The sequence below is a fragment of the Aphelocoma coerulescens genome, chromosome 21 (genome assembly GCF_041296385.1).
Source record: "Aphelocoma coerulescens isolate FSJ_1873_10779 chromosome 21, UR_Acoe_1.0, whole genome shotgun sequence".
Taxonomy (NCBI): Eukaryota; Metazoa; Chordata; class Aves; order Passeriformes; family Corvidae; genus Aphelocoma; species Aphelocoma coerulescens.
The window spans coordinates 8474465-8496153 of NC_091034.1; the positions used below are offsets into that span (position 1 = coordinate 8474465).

At 44.7% G+C, this 21689-nt stretch overlaps 1 protein-coding gene and 1 long non-coding RNA gene across 5 annotated transcripts in view; one reads left to right on the forward strand and one right to left on the reverse strand.

The window, feature by feature from the left end:
- CLSTN1 (calsyntenin 1) overlaps nt 1-6661 on the reverse strand; it is a 32504-nt gene extending 25843 nt beyond the window's left edge. Inside the window, exon 1 of one of the 4 annotated variants that reach the window (XM_069034977.1) lies at nt 6461-6661. In XM_069034977.1, the coding sequence (XP_068891078.1) occupies nt 6461-6527 (67 nt within the window). In that variant the 5' untranslated portion in view covers nt 6528-6661. The remainder of the gene's footprint in view (nt 1-6460) is intronic. The other 3 variants (XM_069034978.1, XM_069034979.1, XM_069034980.1) reach the window with 3 other exon arrangements.
- LOC138121451 (uncharacterized) lies at nt 6108-8051 on the forward strand. Its single transcript, XR_011156187.1, has 3 exons — nt 6108-6195; nt 7284-7432; nt 7529-8051. It is a non-coding gene; the product is annotated as an uncharacterized lncRNA (long non-coding RNA).
- Nucleotides 8052-21689: the final 13638 nt, after the last annotated feature.

A 21689-nucleotide genomic window follows, 5' to 3' on the forward strand; every position in this document is an offset into this window, starting at 1 on the left:
ATCTCAGCTGCTTAAATAGCATTAAATCTTGGACTGAGAAGAGGGGCAAAAACATGAAGGGGTAGTTTAATTGTCACATTAATTGTCACAAAACTCCTGCAATCTACAGAGGTTGTTCAAGCCAGATTGGTAGTTTCAAACCAGAACAGCAGCCTATTCCAAGCTTTACACTAACGAAGTGCCCTGAGCTGTTAATCTCTTGCCATTTAACTGGGATAAACTACATTGGTTTCCTTGAAATACAATATTCACACTATTTATAAGCGCCTCAGATGGAATCTGCTGTAAATCCCAACAAGCATTTAATCTAGTCAAGTGGGGGGAGCCGTGCTGGCACGGGCAGCTCACCGACTTCTGCTTGGCTTTTAGTGGGCATGAAGGAATTCCAAGGCCTAAGCATGGGCATTTCCCAGGTGGCACCCTGAATGGAGAAGCTCCTGCAGAGCCTTCCCTACTGCCCAGCCTGACAGAACATGTCCCACGAGGTGAGCACCAGCCACTTCCCAGCTCTGTTTGTCTGCTAGTAATTGCTGCTACAGGGGGAGAAACCACACGTGTGCCTCCAACACTGGGTTTGAAAATACCATCTGCTCCAGGTAAATGTGCTCAGTGTCTCCTGAACCAGAACAGACCAGCCTGACTGTTCTGCAGCAAAGGGAATGCTCCTCAGAGCAAGGATGCTTCCTTCCCAAGAGAGATGGCTGATGCTGCAGAACACAATCCAGCAGATAACCTTCTTCTGCTGCCTAAAAGAATTAATGAATGTAAATGAGCAGGTAGGCAGGGCAACCGGGTTTAGGGCTAGTGTGGAAATTTTAATCAAAAGCTATTAAGACAATCAGAATTAATTCAGTTCTGTAATTTGAAAGCAAACATTAAAATTAAGTGTACTTATCAAAGTTCTTTCTGAAGACTTCTGTTATCTTCTTACAAGTGGTCAGAAGTTCATTTGACTTAAATGGGATCTGGCACCTACACGACTGAAGATTTAAACACACCTCAACCAGAAAAGACTGTATCTGGAACACTTTTTCTTCTAGATAACTGCTTCTAATATACAGTGCTGTCTAGCCATGTTGCACATTGTTAGAACTGAATCAAGATGTTTCATGTCAAAATAAATTCTTAAGAATTAACTGGTTAAACACACTAAACTCAGTAACAAGTACTAGAGTTTGAAAGCTATTTGTTCAATCTAATGACAGTAAACACAAAATCCTCATTCTGAAAATGTACCTTTGAGACCTCATGAAAAATTCAGAGAAAAATTCACAAAAAGAGAATTATATTCTCTGTCAATATAGATGAACAGCACTCCATCTGCACTGGATGAACTAGTAGAGTCCTTTACTTCTGTCCTGAAGGTCTGACAAAAACTGATTACTGTGTATCTTTTGCTTAACTGTCTTCCTCTTGATGCAAGAGATCACCAGGATGCCTTTCTGTGAGACAGTAAAAACTCCCAACATATCTTACCCCGAATAGTTGTAATTTAGTACTGTTCTGAAGAAATTTCAAGCCATATCATTCAAAGAACAAGTCTGTGTAGTACCTAACCACAGAAAAATACAGTCCAGCCAATGAGTGAAGAGCTACACAATAAAATATCCCTTCTCCACCCTGAAAGTAAAGTTGAGTAAGAAAGGGCATAGCATGGCCTGATTACAATGTGTGTTCTGTCCTGCCCTGCCTGCCACTCACAGCTCCTGCCTCCAGGAGAAAAGACCCAGGATTAACTTTGGATATAAACCAGTGCAAATGAAAAGATGTATTGTATTTGTTTATTTAACTGGGTCTTCTCATACCTAGAATTTTATCAAAAGTCATCGTCATACAACCAAGTACAAACAATGGGATAAAACTGAACACAAACTCTGTTCAGATGCTGACTTTCTTGATAGCGTGGAACTTATCCATAGTATGAGGTTCCAAGACAAACTACTATTTCCATTGCTAGGAATTCAAGGCAGCAACAAAGTCTGAGGGAATGAATCCAGGAGACTCACTTGCAATATCCAGGAGACGCCCCAGGACGGGGATTAAGTAAGGGCATGGACATCCACCATTAACCTCTGTGGTTCCCATCTGAAGGAAAATCTGGTGGTTGAAATTCATCCCAAAATTTCCGATCTCTATCTTGGATTCTTCGCCACAGTTAAGGAGCACTTGTAACTCCTGCTCTAGAAGCTCAACTGCCATACACTGGAGCACAAGATAATGTTTATAAACTATCAGCTGCCTACACTATGAGCCTGCATAATTAACACTAATTCTTCAAACACCACATTCAAACCAACAGCTGTAGGGATTCAACAGGGTTTTATGAAATTATATTTTGCCTAGAGAAATATCTCCTGTTTATCACCACTTACAGAAAGTTTCCTATTCTCCACTGAAACAGTTGCCTAAATCTGATTTTATTTGTACAAAGATACATGCAAGTTTTTCTATAAGCCTGATGAAACTAAGAGACATGCAAATGACTGATTAGAAACTATCTGCAATTTTTACTATCCACAACTGCAACAGAAGAAACATTCAGAGCACCAAAGACCTTAGACAGAGGATACACTGACCAAATTTGAATTTGGATAAAAGCCTGGCAGGGAAAACAAAGATTCCACCACATAACAGTTTAAATAGGATTAAGCCAACAAAGCCTTAATTTTTCAAGTGAAATTTAAAATGTTTTACACTAAACAGAAGACTGAAATAGAAAACATAAGCCTTTAACCACAAACATTAAATTAATGTTATCTTAAACGTTGCTAATTATAGTGCAAGGGTGGAAACCCCTTCCATTTTAACGGTTGTCATATTTACAAACTTCGCTCCTCGAAAGGAAACAGTATTTAGAAATACAACAAACATCACCCCGGTATAGCTGGCACTTCTGGCTCTACTTGTTGACTCCATTTAAAAACAGGGAAACCCCCTGGGAGCAGTAGCTGCAACTTGTTTGCAATCAGATACAAAGCAAGTGAGATGAGACCTAATACTATAAACAAAGGACAGACAGACAATTCTTCAAAGGCACTGAGGTTTCCAATAATCCCTTCTAAAGGCTCCTAAGGAGGTTTAGTCCCTACAGAAGCCAATGCGAGTCAATCAGTACAAAACAAATAAATTAGAGTGCAAAACAAGATTTATTTAAGACCAAGGCTTCCACCTCACTAAACTCTCCCATGTTTCGAGGTATCGCTTCTGTCTTTGACAATAACGCTGCAAGATGTGTGGCCCTTAACATCATAAATCACATTTCAGAGAGACTTCTCCCAAAGGAACTAAAGAGAATAAGGCTCAGAAAAATTGTAAAAGTGCTTTTATTCAGAAAACTTTAATGACCACAGAAGTTTTTTCCTCTCTGCAGCAGAGCTTCAGAGCCACAAGCCACTCAGCTATCACATATTTGGGCTTCATAGCAGGAAATGCTGTTTTACCCAGAATACCAGAATTCTAAGTTGTGGGATGTTCACATTATGGAGAGCTGTGGCCTGACCCAGGTTTAACTTCAACCCATGAGGAATTGAAGCCCATGAGCCCAGCTTCTTTCCTGCTTAAAAAAATCTTTGCAATTATCTGCAACTGGTGATTTTTTGTCTGCAGAAACATTTAAGACCTCAAACCAAAGATACATCTATTAAGTCTAGAGAAGTTTCTGTTGACAGATTTTCCTGCTAACTCTGCACAGACAGCACAACCTGCAGCCTAATAACATGGGAGAAGACAACCAGCACAAGAGTATTCCAAACACAATGTAAATCATGCTTGCCCAGACCATCTCTCCTCCATTTCAGTTTCCACAGCAGTGCATTATTTTTAAATAACACACGTAGAAAAAGAGATTAAAATTGTTTGCATGAACAGATGGCTATATATAATGCTTTCCCAAGCACTATACATCGTAGAGAGGTCTCGTACTGATTAATTCTATCTCTTCTCAGTGGTTTCTTACTTTCATAAACACTTGAAGAATAAAAAAAAAAACAAACCAGGCCCCATAAAGAGCCAAAATGTCTCTACATAATGCTTTAGGGTAGCGTTACCTTTCCTTGCCTCTAGAAAGGAGAAAGAAACCTACCTAATCCCCAACCCTATATTAAAAAGGCTGTTCCTGTATCAAAGAAACATCTGCAGCAAGACTGTGGTAGTAACAAAGTGGTTTGTGGTTTGGATTTAAGACATTCTCAGCACCACATAACTTCCTGAAATAATCACAGATCAGCAAAGCTTCCTCAAGAAAGTATTACTTTCATCAATACCCATCCTAAATGACAGTAAGTTGGAAGGGCCCCAAGATAACAGAGGTCTATCGCTCTACCTGGTCAGGACCCACGGATGCAGCAGCCGTGAGCTGCACTGCCTCCTCCTCTGGAAACTCCTGCATTCCATTCCCCATCCAGCTCTGGCCAGAAACATCCAACTGCTTCACCCACAAACACAGTCTGCATGCACTGCTAGGTACTGCTTTTCCACTGCAACAAGCTTAGAAATACTTGATCAATTACAAACTTCATCAATTACAAAACAAATTCGATTAGATTAAGAGTTTTGCACCAGCTGGACAGGAAAATGCCTCTTTAGAACCCAAAATCACTCTCTGCACCCCTTAAAATAGCTACAGGGAAAACGGTAGGTCAGCTAGCTCACACCTGCCTTTTGTGCAAGACTGCATCCCCCAAATGCTATTTCCCTTTCTTTCCATTATCAAAAAAGAAACCACTTTTCACTCCCCTGTTCCAACAATAGGAATGGCAGAACTGGCAAGTGCAACTCACCACTCCGGTGCAGCCTTTCCAGTCCATTTTTGCACATTACTGAACCAAGCACAATTCCATTTTCACCACTTACAATAAATCTCAGCGACCTCCGTCACAAGGACTTTAAAAGTCACAGATGAAAAAGATGAAGCTGTACTTGAAAAAAAACTGAACCGGCAATACAGCACAAAACAGAAAGATTACCATAAATGCTTCCAAACAAATGCCTTTCCTAACAACAGGGAAATGAAAATGAGTAGCCCTTGCAGCTTTCCAGGTGTTCTCCAGAGCGTAACTGTCATTAAATGCATCCCCACATAACACTATTAACAGGCCTACCTACAGCAGCCAAAACGTTGCAAGGACTAAGGCAACTGCACACACTAAGCTGAACCAGCCCTCATTCTGTAACTCAGTTATGTGTGATGAAGTTTAACAGATCAGGACCTGCAGTCCAGCAGCTCTGTAGATCTGACTGAAAACAGGTATTGCCTCTAACAAGCTGCAGAAAAGCTGCCTACCAGCGCTGTCCTGGGTAACACTGCCTATATTTGCCATTTGTTTCCAAAGCATGTATCAGCTCTCTTGGAAAATGGTTTTTGATGTTAATCTTATTCCTACTTTCAAATGATGGAATTCAAAGCCACTATGCTTGTGTGCTGGTGTGGTAAATGTTACATTTAATGATTCCAAGAACACTGGTGAACAAACTGTACTTGAGGGATCTTATGCAGGTTAATGATGGCCACTGTTAAAACAGCTGGCAGAAGACTTCCTAGACTTAGTACGGCAGCAGCCTCTTGATCCACAAAGGGAAACTGCAGCAAGATGTGTCCATAACGAGCTGGTTTCTAGATCAAGAACTTCCCTTCAACGTATGCACAAGCCATTTTACAGCCGCACTTCTGATGTACGCTCCTATTCAACGCTCTTAAATCTCATCATACGATCAGCTGAATCTTGCAGAAACAGCATTCCCGATGCCAGGGGTAACCTTCAGGTGAGGAAGCGTTCCGAGCCTCTCACTGAAGCCTGCCGGGGAGCAGCCCCGCAATGCGTATGATGCTGCTGCTCCTCGGGATCAATCAATAGCCACCAGGCCCGCGCTCACATCGCGAACCCGCACGGTCTGGCCCAGGCGCTGCTCCGGCTCATCCCCGCACCGAGGTTTCCCAGGCCAGCCCAGCCAGGCCCGGCTGCCCACGGGCTCTCCGAGGGGGTTTATCCTCGCTCCCGCCGCGGCTCTGCCCGGCCCAGCTCCGGCCGGGTCTGCCCGCGGGACCCTCCCGGCAACAAGTGCCGCCCCCCGCCCGCCCCGGGCCCCGTTATGTAACAGGCGGGCGGACACAGCGAGCGCCGCCGCCGCGCATCCCCCGCCGGGCCGGGCCGGACTCTGCCCTGCGCGGCTGCGAAGGCTCGGGGTCGCTCGCCGCAGGTGAGTCGGGAGGACGAGTCGCCATCCCCTCGTCCCCTCTGCAGGTGCAATGGCCGCGGCGGGGTCACCCCGGCCCCAGCTCCATCCTCCCCCCTTTCCCTACTCGCGATGTCCACCCGCCTCCGCGCTCCCTCCCCTGCGCAGGGCGCCAAGGACACCATCCCCTCGCCCGCTCGCGGCGCAGCTCGGGAGGCGACCCGGACCTGTCGCCCTCGCCGTCCCCAAGGTGCCGCGCAGCCTCCCCCGCCCGCCCCAGCCGCGTTACCTCGAGCGGCCGCCGCCGCTCCACAGAGCAGCGCGGCGAGCAGCAGGCGAGCGGCGGGGGCCGGCATGGCAGCGCGGAGCGGGGACGACAGCGCGCAGCCCGGCTGGCGCCCCCGCTGGTCCGGGCTCCGCTGTGCGGCAGGCGGACGGCTCGGCTCGGCCCCGCGGAGGAGGAGGAGGAAGAGGAGGAGGGAGGAGAAGCGCTGCGCAGCCCCGCTCCGCTCGCCGTCCCTCCCCTCCCTCCCCCGCCCGCCCCGCCGGCGGCTCCTAAAATGGCGGCCGGGTCCGCGTCGGGCACTAGGCGGGGGAGGGAGCGAACCAACGGCGCGGGGCGGGGGGGACCGGGAGAGCCCATTGCGGACCGCCGCGGGCTGCGGCGCGCCCCGCCCCCGGCTCGCTGAGGGCACTGCGGCAGCGCCGCTCCCTCACGGGCGCCTCTCGCCCGCCGGGCCCGGGAGCGGCTCCGCCACGGCTGTTGCAGGCTTCCTGGGGCTTCTTACCGCTGGTTGAACCGCGCTGCGGGCAGGGAGCTGCGGGCAGGGAAGCAGCGGGGCCGAGTCGGGACCTCCCGGACACATCACACAGCTGAGGGAAGCTGGTACCCCTCCAAAACCTCACACAGCTGATTTAAATTGGTGCCCCAACGCCTCACACAGCTGATCTAAATTGGTGCCCCAAAGCCTCATACAGCTGATTTAATAAATGCTGATTAAGCCCCCAAGTCGTTAGAAAGAGTTAAACCCCGTATGAAACTATTTAAAAATAATTAACCCTGTATAAAGCTATTTGAATGCTTTCACCCTAACATTCATACATCTTTTCAGAAAAAAACGGCAAAACCGCTGGGTTTTACCCAACCCAAAGCTAATGCCAAAGGCAGACAAGTACAGGGATGCACTGGGAATGGGATGCACAAGCCCAGTCAGCTGCTGGGCAGGAGCAAACTGCCAACACCTCGTGCTACAAGCACCAGGTACAAACAACCACAGCATCATTTAGGTTGGAAAAGACCTTTAAGATCACTAAATCCAACCATTAACCCAGCACCCCCATCTTGCTGTTTTCCCAGCTCTAAAAGTGCAATCCTGCAGGAATGCGTCCACTTCAAAGACGAGCACACCGAGGTGCAGCGCCGAGTGGCTCCAGGTGGATGCCCACAGGCTGAAGGGGCTCCTTGGTGCTCCCCAGGTGCGCAGGGCTGTGCTGTGGCACGGCTTCGACCCTGCCCGAAGGGAGCAACAGAGGCACTCACAGCTCAGTCTGCAGAGTAACAAACCCTCTTAGTGTCGGCTTAGTGACTTCTGTCAAGGGAAAAGACTACTTCTGTTTGGAAAAATTTCCAAGTACTATCTAAATCAAGAGTTTTCATTAAGTTGCACAGAACTTACCCAATAATAGAAAAGTTCTTTGCTCAACTATCAAAAATTTCAATTAGAAAATGTTTCAACAAAGGAAAAAAATATCAATACCATGATCTGAGTTTTGACAATTAAAATGCGACCAACTTATTTTATAATTAGATCTGACTACTCATGCTTTGTACCTATTAGCCATTTCACTCCCACTGTGAAATAAAAATAAAGTCCAAAATGTTCAGGATCCTAGAGATGTGGTATTTCCTTATTTTCTGTGCAAGTTAAATACCAAGACTGAACTGTGCTGGAAAAGCCTCACCCTCCCTCCTGAGGCAAGCCCAGGGCTGACTACCTGGTCACCCCACACTCGAGATGGGGGAGAAACCAAAGGTGAGAAACCAACCTATTCACTGCCCTGGAGCAGCCAGTCAGGTCTCACGCGGTGACAGAATCTAGTCTGTACAAACCAGTGCATTTGGGGATCCAAAGGAAAAATGTTCTTCCTCTTCCATCCTCAAGACCAACCACTTTTATTCACTGTACCTGAGAGTGTGCAGAACAGAGCAGGAACCTGAGGCCCAACACAGTGGGCATCCCCTAGTTACTATCCTGTGCTCTGGAGCTCTCCCTTAGCCAAGTTACTCCACATTTATTCCATGGACTGTAGGGCAGCTGCTCTATCAAGAGCTAAGACATCTTTCTTTTTTTAAATAAAGCTAAAGCCTCAGTCTAAACCTCCTTGATTTCTCAGCCTGGCTAACATATGCTGGATGGCAGATCATGTCAGAAGAAGCCTGGAGCCCATCTGTTGCCAGAGAGCTGAGTCTTTACATTCTGCCAATGCAGCTTCAGCTGACAGGGTGCTACATGATGTGTTTTTCTTTTGTATGGAGAGTAGGACTGTCCAGCACAGTGTGACTCTCAAACTAGGCTAACTAACGTAATGTCTGAGTAAGAACCACCCCACTAGCACAGATTTACTAGGCAAGATATCATCAGTTGAAAGATAATTGCCCATTGATGAATACATGGTGTAACACATAGCTGGTATTCACCCAAATATTGGAATTTGATTTGGAATCTAACTATGTACAGAGCTTTAATGTCAATATAAAGGTATCTGAAGAGGGCTGAACGTCTGGCCAGTCAGCATTCACATAAACATACTCTAATAAAACAGTTTTTGCAAAATCAATTATCATTAGGTGTGGCAAAAACACATTTTAAAAGAGCTCTGCATTTCACTTGGGCTGTATCATGCATTATAACAGGAGAAAGCACAGCACCATGGACCACAGTGAGAAGGGGACTTCAGTGTTACCATCAGGACTCATTTAAATTGTTCTGATTCTGCAGAATAAGGAAGAGACATTTTTAAGAAAAGAAATGCTATGTCCAGGTAAAACCTTATTTATTATACAATGACACTACCAGCTCAGAAGAATTAATCAGCTGAATCAGTCACTGAAACTGGGAAATTTCCAAGGAAGGAGAAGGCATTGATGGCATTTCACTTTTCAAGCAAAACTCCTCCGAGTCAGTTGTGACTAAGGCACTGATTCAGTAAAGCAAACAATTCTTTAGTCTGTATTTTAGGATCAATTCCCTGTCTGTGTTTCCTTGGATGACTGAGAGGTTTGAACTGGCAGTTGAGAGGTTGATACAGACAGGATGGGCCCTACACATGGGGTGATGCAGCCAAATTAAATCCTGATCCCTGTCACCATGGATGTTCCATTGGCACTTACTTTGGAAGTGCAGCAAATACAACATCCTCTCTTTTGTTCTGCAAAACTCAACTTGATTTCAATCACCCAGTGTGGGACCTGCTCTGCACTAGTCCTGATTGCTGTTAGGCAAGAGCTGTCCTGTTCCTGTCTGCCAGAGGAAACTGCATTTCCCACACTGACAGAGATCCTCGCTCTATCCCAAATGTTACATGCCATTACATCAGAGAAACTCAGGGAACTAACTTCAGCACCTTCATTTTACCACTCATCTCCCTCCTACTCTCTGACCTGCTTCTCAGGTTCCAAAAAACCATTGATTTTTATTTTATTGGTAAGCAACAAAACTGGAACAAATGGCTCCTGGCAGAACATGTTTTCTGTTTCAGCTGAAAACCTACCAGCCTGATGTCCTTGAAATGCACAGTGTGACTAATGCCCGGCTTGCAAGGACCCAGGAGGACACATTTATTGTGCTTGTCAGAGTGGAGCTGAGCAGCCAGAACAGAAAAGATAGGGTGATAGGGAAAAATGAATGCATTTGCCTGCTCCTGAAAGGCAGGCAATGCACACCGTGAATACAGGGAGCAGCAGGACATGTTCGGGTACATCAACAGCAGATCTGGATCTGCTTGTTAGAACTCGGGATCACAAAGGATTTTGAATACATGCAGAATATGCACTGTTATTTCTGGATATTAGACTTGGACTCTTGTTTAAAGGGGGATGCATAGGGAAAGGGCCCAAACTTCCAACAGTCTAGAACTGCATTGAGAAAATATCTGTCTTTAAATAAAGAGGCTGGAACCAAGTGTGGGCTTGCTTTTCATCCCAGTGCAATTAATATCTGCATAGTAGTGTGTTTGCAGATGATGATTTCTTTTAATGGGAAGTTAAAACCCAGCTTTATCTCCTCCACCAGTTTATCACAGCTGCCCTGAAACCGCTTCTGAGAAGGGACCAATTGCCATAGAGACTATGCAGTAATTAAGCTCATGAGACAGCTGCATGCACACCCAAGCAAAGTATTAGATGAGGGCAACAAGAGAGCAGCTTCTGAGGAGTGGTAGCACAGGAGCATTCTAGCTGCTCCCATCCCCACTGGAAAAGGCAATAGGACAATCCCGAACTATTTGGGGAATTTGAATTTTGGTGTTTTCTGGTTCTGACATGGCTTTATCAGTCTAAGGCAAGCAGGAAGAACAAACAATAATGAGACTAGGAAAATGGTAATTTGGGGTGAATATAAAGGATTAATTCTGCACAACGAGGTCTATGAAGCCCCAGAATACTCTTGTAAGGCAACAGGCAGTACAGGGATCTTTTAGGTCATTCAAAAGAAAACTCCACAACACCGTGCCAGAGCAATGCCCCTGCCAGCTGGAAGACAAAACACACACAGGTGACCTGTTAGATCATTTCTAGCCTTGCTGTCCCCAATATACACACTCTGAACATAGAAAGGCATAAAACTCATGTGTTTTTACATTTGGTAGGTTAAGACTTTTATCATTATTTTTTAATGCTTTGGAACCTGGCTGTATATTTTAGAGGAGAAAAAATTAGGAGGACTGGTTTTCCCCACACTTGAAAATTTCCAGAACTGCTTTGATCATGTATGAGAATTGATTTAGGGGATGCAAATTAAGGCCTTGGCAATCTGAAGAAGAAAATCTTCTCCCCTGACATTTCTGAACGTTCAGAGAATTCTCAACAAGCCATTGAAGTAGGGGTTCATCAGAGAGACAAAAAGAAAATTCAATAAGCAAAGAAGTACATGAAACCAACCAGCTCCCTCACAAGAAAACCAGCAGCATTAGCAATCTTTCCACCTTGTTCAATCTTCTTCCTACTCACACTTACCTACTACAGCAAAATATGCATCCAGAAACATGAAAGCAATGAAGGGGAGATGCAAGTCTTTCCTTACAAAGGGAGATTGAATATTCTGCATCATCATTATAATATTTTACAACTCATTAGCACTTTCCATCCCAGGATCTCCAGCATTTACAAGCGTTAATTAATGCACCCTCACAATACTTCTGTGAAGCAAAAGGCAGGTGTCTGGATACTGTGGTGACAGGTGCATTACAACTGAATAAGACAGAATTTCTAGGCTTTCCATTTACATATTTAGGAAAGAAGGGAACAGAGGGGAGGAAAAATTAACAAGTGCTGCAATGCCTTGAAATACCTCGAATCAAGATATACTGTAAATACCTTGAAATACCTTGAACAGACTGGCTTTCCAGTCTTTACCTAAAAAGCAATACTTGTTAAGGACCTCAACAATATTTAGGCTTTATTAACATAAGTCTTTGCTGAGTGAAGAACTATGGGTTTTTTTCCAGTTCTATCACAGATGTCCCTCTGGGACAGTGTCTTGCCCCTACCCTATTTCCTTGTCTGACAACACAGTCCAGTAACACACCAGGTATAAAAGGATGGGTGGAGAAACCAGCTCCTACATTTGCACCAGGTACTGGTGACAGTGTTTAAATTTCTCAGCTTACAGATGTTTTGTATTCTTTAGGCTCATGGTATTCTGCAAACATCTGGTCACACAATGAGGTTTTCCTCTTTGCCTTCCCCCTGCAAGGGAGAAGAGCCATGTGCATGAGTATTCCCCTCCCCAAGAGCCATATGGGAATGTAAAGGCATTCTCTGAATTCATTACCCGGCCCCACAATATGATTCTGTCTTTGTACGGGGAAGAAAATGGATGTTAATTTATTCCTTATTGCTAATTTGAAAAGGAGCACAAACACAACAGTTCCATTGCAGAGACTTCTACCAAGGGTGTAGTTTAAGTCCAATTATGTGCTATTAGTACATTTGCTCTTTATTCCTGTGGCATATTAATTACATGTCTGGTATTCTGATAATTAACACAATTACACTCTTTATTTTCCCCTTTCATAGCCAATATTCTTGCATTTTACTCCGATAAGTAATTTTCTGTAGGTAAAAGAAGCCAAATCATCACATATTAATAAAATTAAGCAATGAGTTTCCAAATGAGCTTATACAGAGAAGTTCCAGCAGTGTTCTTCAGCAAAAAGAAAAGCAGATGCTTTCCTACTGGGCTGCAGCCTATCTCAGAGATTCCAAAATGAACCAAATTACCATCCTCTAGTTGTGTATCCAGCATGACAATCGGCCTGAAGCAGCAAGGCCATAAGGACTGTACTGGCGCTGCCACACACAGCTCTTCCAGCAATGCCATCACATGTTCAAAGGCTCCCTGGTACCAAAACCTCTGGTCTCCTACTGGCATCTGTGAAACTCAGTGACATTTAGCAAAAAAAAAGTGACAAAGGGTCAGCCAAGATGATTTACAACTGCACAGGTCATCCACAAATCAACACTTGGCAGATACTGCAAAGGAATGTTAAGGAACAAAACAAAACAAGCACTCTTACTTGCTGTAAAACAACAAGGTGGGTAGATTTCACTAAATTAAGTACATACAGACACCTCAAAGATTTGGGTTTTTACCTTCAGGACAAATTATTCCTCTGGAAACAAGTTACTGTTTTTCCGTAGTTTTCTCTAAAAGCACATCTTGAACCTTCAGTCGGTCTCATAAACTACGGCTAAAAAAGCCCCACAATGGAAAGAAAGATTCCAGCAGTTTCCTTCTCTAAGTGTATTTTTGGGAAAGGAGGAAAAGAAGGAGCAAAATGTTCCATCATTCTGCAACAGTACAGGAACTTGGTGGAAGGTTCCTCGGCACCCTGTCCTTAAAAACATGCCATTGTTTGTCCTGCAATTGGTTTCTCACCAACTGTTGTTGTTCCTCTACTCGTACAGATCCCTCTGCACTCCTGGCCATCTCAAAGGCATCACATCTAGCAGGGAGGCTGCAGCGTCAAGAGATATCTTCCACATAGTCTCAGAGAATTCCACACATTGATATGTTCAAAGCTTCCCAAGCCTCAGCAAAGCACGGCCAATACCTGCGCTGCCTGTACTGTCGGGCTGATGAAGGAAATGATGAAGATCATTCCTGTAGATCAGTCACAAAAACTGTCTGGGACAAAATTTAGAATTGATGCAGATATCTCTATTTCTGAGGCCATGTTTTCCCTACATAATCTACCTCTGGTGTTTTTAAAAGTCCCTTTTGAAATTACCTGGTCAGGAGGAAAACCCCGTCTTACTTTTCTTTTTTTCCTCTCTTTGTTCCCCCCCTCCTTTCTCTAAAATTCCAGTGTTCCCAGCTTCTTCCTGGCAATGCCCTGGCTATTTAAGTTACAGTCTCCTCAGACACGAGTGCAGCTAAATCCTTTGCCATCTCTCATATTTATTTCTGTTCTGACAGATACCAGTTGTGACCCTTCCTGCAGTAAGCCACTGCCCTCCTGGCCTCCACTCTAATTGCAGCTTTGCTAATCATGTTTTGATCACCACCCATCTAATCGCTGCTGCGCACGCCAGAGCCGGCCCTGTGAGCAGGGGAGAAGGGCACACACGCAAACACCGCCTGTGCTGCCGTCCGTATGGGAAGGATCAGGGGATTACGGGGAACAGCCAGCCCCGATTAGCGCTGCCGAGGCACCGGGAGCTCCTCGCCAGCGGCAGGGGCCGATTGCCTCCCCATGGGGAGCTCCAAGGCACACAGTCTCCCTACCGGGACACATCTGTCTGCCTTTGGCAAAGCTGGGTGCTGCTCTCCCTTGCTGTTCTGACTAGGAAGATGGTTAAATGCTGGCAGTGACCCGTCCCGGGGTGGGAAGGTTGTGTTAAAGCAGTGGGACACCGTTCTGGGAACGTACAGAGGGTTGTTGCTATCACTGACTCAGCCACTGACCCACCACCAGCAGGAAAACAGCAGAATTCTATTCAGTGGCTTTTGAATAGGCGTTATGAACACATTAACCCTAAAAGGGAGCCAGCAAAGAGCTAATTTGTCTTAACAAAGCAGGAAACAAACATCCACTGAGCTAAGGCTCACATACCAGGCAGAAGACCTCGGTGCTCAGCAGTTCCCTCCCCAACCAACCCAATACATGCAAATGAATTGGAGTGATTTAAAATAATTACCCCATCCCAACGTGTGCTGCTTTAATGTATCCATTAGATTGTTAACTCCATGGTTTCCTCTGCTCAGTGAAGGAAGATAAAACATTTCCAGTGAGTTCTTTTGGAAAGGTTATATGCCCACCTCTTTCATGGGATCTACTTCTGCTGGACCTCACAGGATCTCAGGAACCATCCCACTACTCAGACAAACATTCAACAGCCATGAATTTCCACTTCACCTGGACCTTTTAATGTTCCAGGCTTTCTCTTATTTTCAGCCTGGACAGAGAGCCTCCAAACTGAGACTTTTTACTTTTCTCCTTCTGCTCTGTCTTCTGTTCTGTGTCTGTCAAAAGTGGATCAGCTGAGTAAGTGGAATGACACACTGTCTTCTGCAAAAGGAAGCGGGGGGGCTTTTAAATCCCATGTTGTGTTAAATGACTGAAGTACAGTGCTTTGTAGTGCATGCTAACAGCACACACTGCTCCCTGTTTACTGCTGCTTCAATGAGACATTGTCCATTGAGTGGAAGTAAAAAGCTTATGAGATGAGACAGGCATATCATCCTGTCTGAAGCCCAGCTTACACAGGCAGCTTCGTGCAGCGTGAGGAAGAGCCTTTGGGAATGACAGGCGTCTGTGGAACATTAAAATACAACCCAGGATAGGTCAAGTATTTATTGACCTGATCTAAAACTGAGTCTGAGTGCCCAGGTTTCGCTGATTTGAATGAGGGGTATATGATGACAGCTTAAACTCCAGAAGCTCTGCAGTGACTGAGGAGTCCTCAAGCTGAGCAAGAGACAGAGGGGCGAGCCTGTCTGCCACAGAGTAAACAGGATAAACCTTTTTCATTTGTTAAAGCCATGATTTATGTACAAGATTATCATATGCCATTCTACAGTCCTAATCCTAGACCTTGAAGTAGCAGCAGAGATTAGAGACTCTGACCATTTTCTAATGTCACTAGTAATCATTGACACATCTCAGACAGAAAAGATGCAAAGGCAATGAAAGGGAAAAACACCCTAAATATCTGTAGAATTTTTTTTTCTCTCCAGTGAAAGGCACACAAAGCCACACATCACACAGTAGATATGCACAAGAGAATTCAGCACTAGAACATCTTCATACCCTTTTCCCTCAAGCATCTCTGCTCCCTCTGCTGCCCAGCTCTCATTTTGCCTAACAGCTCCTTAATCACAGTATCTGTCACACACATAAAATATTATTTAACCTCCAGCACAGAGGAAAATGCATTTATAACCTACTGGCTTTTCCCCTTTAATCTCTCTCTCTTCCTTTACCCCTCCCCTCCCCCCTTTTTAGTAGCTCTGAGCAAGAATGGTTCTAACAACCTTCACAAAGACTTATTCAGGTCCAGACAGAAACCAACTCTCCGCACTCTTGTCAAGACAGGAGACTAAAAAAACAACACACATGACCTCTTCTTTCTACCCAGGTGACAGAACACACTCAAACACATCACAAAAGCAGTGTGGCCTCTTCTGTAAAGATGTCAGTAAGTGTCATTTTAAAATTACAGAACCAATTTAATTGTGACTGAGGCTCAACTCAGCCACAACCCAATCCTGCAGATGAATGTTATGATCCCTCAGTGATATTTAAGAGTTCTTGTGTTTCAAAAGTATTTTTGTGTCTTTGCTCTGCAGCAGCCTGACACAGCTGAATTGAATGTTCCTTCTGTCTGGGCAGAATTCAAGGTGTTGACTTTCAGCTTTAAGCATGACCAGGTCTAGGATCTGACTATGCCAAAGATCTTGTTCTCTGTGATCCATCTCACCAGTACTTAAGTCAAGGTGCTGTTCCTGACAAATTCTCTATTTAAACCCCCAAGGACTTTCTCTGCAGAAGGATATCAGCTGGCAATCTTTGCATACACAGCGGTACCAGGCCAGTCTACTACTTACTAGAGCAGGTACACTCTGAGCTCTCCTGGTTTTGTTGTCTGCAAAACCCTTAGCAAGCCTTTCCTCTTTGTGACTGGGATGTAGTTTATCTAAATACTTCTCAGTTATCCAAGTCTCCCCTCCTCCTTTTGACAATGGCACTGAAATTGAAAAGATTGAATTAAATTCCTTGCATTGCTCCAATCCACTGACATCTAGACTTTTGCTATATTTAGAGAGAAGAAAAAAATCAGGTAAAAATGATCGTGTAGCTACAACAGCCAGGGTAAGTCCACATGTCCAATATAGTTTCAGAAACCTGTGACCTCAAGGTCAAGGTCAGACTAAAACAAAGGCACCACTGTACACCCATATGGTGCAAGAACAGCTAAGCATGTACAGAACCAGCACAAGGCACAGCTCCTTTTAGAGGGAGGCTCTGAAGTCTGGTGCTGCTGGCAAGGCAAGGCAAAAGCTTAAGATTCTGTCTAGTTTAATTATCATCTTTCTGCAGGCTCAAAGAAGCTTATGAGAACACAACAGTGAGGCAGAATTCTCCTCCTGTACTTCCACCTACAGGAACTCATCCCTTCCTGACCTGCCCCTATTTCCCTCCCCACACACCCCAGAGATTTTGCAGAATCAAGTCATTAAAAAATCCACCCCTGAGCAGAGACTGCACTGTGAGCTCTTCTGGCAGGAGGCAGGGCCGTGCCTCGCTGTGCCCAGGCAGCACCACACCCCAGGCACTGGCTGCAGACACGGATCAGGGGACACACAGTGTCTGGCTGCTCCAGGCACTCGAGGTACGGGACAAAAGACTGAAGGCAAATGATCAGCTACCACTGTCCATTCCAATCACGTTCAAGGCAATTTACACTGTGCCCTCCGATTAGGAGGTCACAAGCAAAGCTGAACATTGATTACAGTGCACAGTCAGCAGCAACACGAGCTCCTGTGTCACTCCTTGATCAAGTAACTTCGTGCATTCTATTTCATAGGACAAACGTATGTACATTATAACATCCAAAGCTGCTCTCTTTGAAGCAGCACCTTCCTCTGAAATCATGGAAACTTTACATCCCTTCATGCAGGGAACAAGAACAGCAGGGAGCAAGGGTTTGGAGCCACATCCCTGCTCAGGTGTGTCTCTGCATCCGGCCTTGATGTTTTTCCATGCTCATCTCACAGAATTCCTCTCCTCTGGTGAAAGTAATTTCAGAATAGTCATCCTTGCTCCTTCCATCAATTGGAATATTCCATCAGGAGAGTCCCGAGTTACTCCCAGAGTAGTGAAATTACTTTCACCTCACTGCAGCTGGGGATGTGTTTTATGTGACAACATGGGGACTGCAGTGCAAACCCCATGTGCTTGTGTAACTTAATTTTGATTTATGTTTTCCAAAATGTGAAATTAGCTGTACAACAGAGGTGTGCAGTGAAATGAAACACGGGGAACTTACCCTTCACCTGGGGCTAAAACCCCAACAGTTAAGCCAGGAATACTATTAAATACCCATTCAAAACTAAATCGACCTAAATGGGTCCCTAATATTTTAAGAGTCTCAACTGAGAACACAGATGTAACCTTAGGATTCAGCTGAACCAACTTAAAGTACCAAGGTTAAGCTGAAGTATTTTATAACCTTGGGAAAAAAATACTATTAACTACCCGTGTTACTCACAGAATAGGTAACACACCTTCTTCTCTGGCAGGTGGGCAAAGAACTCGGGTGCTGAGCATCAGAGACAGGCACAACACATGGGAAGAGGTACCCAAGTGTCTCTAGCTGCTCTTGTCATGGACAGACAGGATCCTCTCCTGCCCCTGTGGGGATTGCTCACTAGAAACTGCATCAGAAGAGAGCAGCAGGAACTGTCAGTGGTGAAAAACTAAAGTATAGAGGCATCAGTCCACATCTGGGTTGGAGTCATTATAACAATTGCAAAGGCTGAAAGTTTATTTTCTGAGTTTCACATGCCTCTGGTCATAGAGCACCATTTAGTACCAAGGAGAGTCAACCTGGAAAATGTCAAGGCAGCAAAAAGTTCTGTGCATAGAACCATTTCATGCTGATACATGAGGCAGCTTGTGAGCAGGCCAGGTTATAAAGCTTCAAAAAAATTTTTTTCTCTTTTCCAAAATAAACAATCCCCAAACTGAAGTGCTTCAGGCTACAAAGGAAACCAGCCAGGTTGTTTACAACATACAGCAGGAATCCTGCTCAGGGCAAAGCTCCTGCTCAGAGCAAATAAATGAAAGCAGAGCTCAGGCGGCAGTAGGCGATTTCTGTCTTTGGATGGGAACCTACCTCAGCCTGGCAGGGAACAGATGCAAGCTCCTACCTTGGTAAGTAACAGCAATGGTCCTCCCTGTTACACAGCATTTTTGTACTTGTAAAACTCTGAAAAACATCAGTAGCAAGGAGGTTTAAGGGAAACTGCAGTGCAAAGTGTCTGTAAATGCAGTGAGTCTAAGGCAGATCTGGAAGAACCTCCACAGTAATCCAGTGACCTATTTCCTGACTGCTCCAGAATTCAGATACACAGGGTACAGACTTTGCAGGATGCAAATCACTGATCACCTGAGGCTGCTAGAAAAGTCTGTCCACCAGTTCACTCATTGGTGCTGTGCCTGCTCCTGATTATTGATATTTGATATTTTAAGGCCCTTTCAATCTAGTTTTGTGTGAGGCCATTCACACTGCCTAACTTCGTTGAAATCATTCATCCAGGCCTAACTGTCAGGATCTTTAAGGATGAAATAAAAACATTTCACCTCAAAGAAATTGAAAAACAGATGTTATTTCCTGTGGCTGCTGCCCTGCACACAACACTCACCTCTGACTGCTGGTGAGTAACAAGTGGGTCCATCCCACGGGAAGGGGTGGTGCTCAGGCTGGATTTACCACATCTGTCAGGTGGCTTAAAAATCAACTGCCCCCAGCAAGTATCCCACCAAGGCAGCAACCCTGCAGCACTTCACTGTTCCTGCCACTCTTACACCCAAAACAACTGTTCTGCAGCTTTAATGGAGCTTCCTAAACGCCCTTTATTAACCTTCAAGCTTTGGAACACTTTGTTTCTGATGGGTAACAGGGAGGAAAAGATGCTACTCACTAAGGACTTTCTTTTGTGCAGACTGAATAGAACTCAAGATTCCTTAAGCTTCCAGAAACTGTTCTTCCTGCACTGCTTGTCCCAGTGCCCCGCAGCCTTTTTTGCTGTCAGCTCTGCCACAGTCCTTGAGGAGGCAAGAGACCAAAAAGAAAGCTGAAGGACTGATCTTAAATGAATCCAAATCATACATTCCTCTCCCTGCCCAGGCGCTCAGTGTATTTCATAAAATAATTTCTAACGTATTTTATACATTTAATTCAAAGCCTTTGACTTCTAGCCTTATTTTCCCTTTTGCAGTGTAGAACACTGGTAACTTCAGACATGGCACTGCTCTGTTCTTGTAAGGGATTCTCAATAGCCATAGGAATTTATCCCACATATGATCCCGATATCTTATTTAGACAATCTCTGCTATAGGTGATAGGTCTTTCTACTTCATGGGCCATTTAATCTTCAGCCTTTAGCAGAACTATTTAGTCTGCTGGGGAATTAGAAAACAGACTTTGTGGAACTGAAACAGATATAATGGTCAAGGATTAGACACACAGGCCACAGAACAGCCAAGAAGATACAACTTCTAATAACTACTTACCTTGAGTAGAAATAGGAACAAAAAACCTCAAGAGCTTTTTTGTGATCCAAGCTTCCTTCAGGCAGTATCTCCTTCCAAAGTGTTGCTGTGCCTCCAGCTCACATGTTCTGTCACTCCAGGGTTTATTTTAGGACCTGGGAGAATCAGACTCAAGGCCCAGGTGGATGGTGGAGCCTCATTTTCTTTTACAACAGGCCATGCTCAGACACAATGAGCTTCCAACAACTGCAGCAATTGCTGCCACCTGGGAACAGAGGAGGGGTGGGATTCAGATCTGAATCTTCTCCTCAAGCTCTGGAAAACACAGTGTGTTGTGAGAAGTAGATGAGCAGCTTGGCAGGGAAAGTACACTAGCACATTTTGAATATCCAAAGGAACATTTCTCCCCAAAAGACCACCCAAAGAGCGTGTGGTTTTCTTGGAAGATGCCTCTAAAGTTTTTACACTCCCTTTCTGAATGCCTTAAGCACTATAAGGTTGATAATTGGACTATAAAGCCTTTTCTAGTTACAAACATATTTCAGATTACATCTGTGCTCAACTCTGGTCTCTAAAACATTGGATTTTCTGGTTTTATTAGTAATGGTTTACTTGAGAAGGCAAAAGCACAATGGCAAAGCTAGAGAAATTTGTACAAACAATAAACAAGTTCATCCTGCTGATGTCCTGCGTGGGGGCTTCTCCATCTCCCAGTTAATCCACACCCCACAGCTGGAATAGGGATTTTGTTTTCATAGCAAGAAGATAAATGCTTAGAAACACATTTCAAAGGGAATATTGGAAAGCCCTCTTTGCCACTACTTTCTCCTCAATTTATATATGAATTCTTTCGTTATAAATCTTCCAGCCCTGGTTGAGAGTAAAGAAATCACCAGTGGGGAGGGGCAGAGCACACAAGTAACAACCAAGCACAAATACTCCCAAGTGACCAAAACTCCTCCAATGTCTGAAGCTGTACCATGTTGTTTATACAACACACTGGCTTTTTTCAGTATATCCTTCTCAACAGATTACCCAAGACCCCAAGTTTGGAGTGTATGGGGAAGTCTTTCTCAAAGGTAAAGCCAAGTGCTTTTCATTTGGCAGTTCAGCAGTGTAGTAAATCAGTACAAAACAAGAGTAGCTATTAAAAACTGTATTTCCCCCCCTCCCCACCAGTTACATTTTTAGTGAAAAGATTAAACCACATAAACACTTCTTGAAAAGATTTAGCAGCTAAGGAGTGCCATGGATCCCCAGGGATGATGAATGTCAGCACTGAAGGGCCACCACAGAGCAGCCCCTTCCTCGAGCCAGAATCACACATATCCCCCTCACTCAACACTGTAAGAGCTGCCCCCCTCTGCACCAAATTCACATTAAAGTGCTTCTTAGGCGACCAAGTCAAAACCTAGAGAATCTTTTGGGCTCATTCCTGGTTTATTTTAATAAAGAAATTTCTTATCTGGCCCCAACAAAAAGGGGTAAAAGATTTACTTTCACATAGAACTTTACAAAGC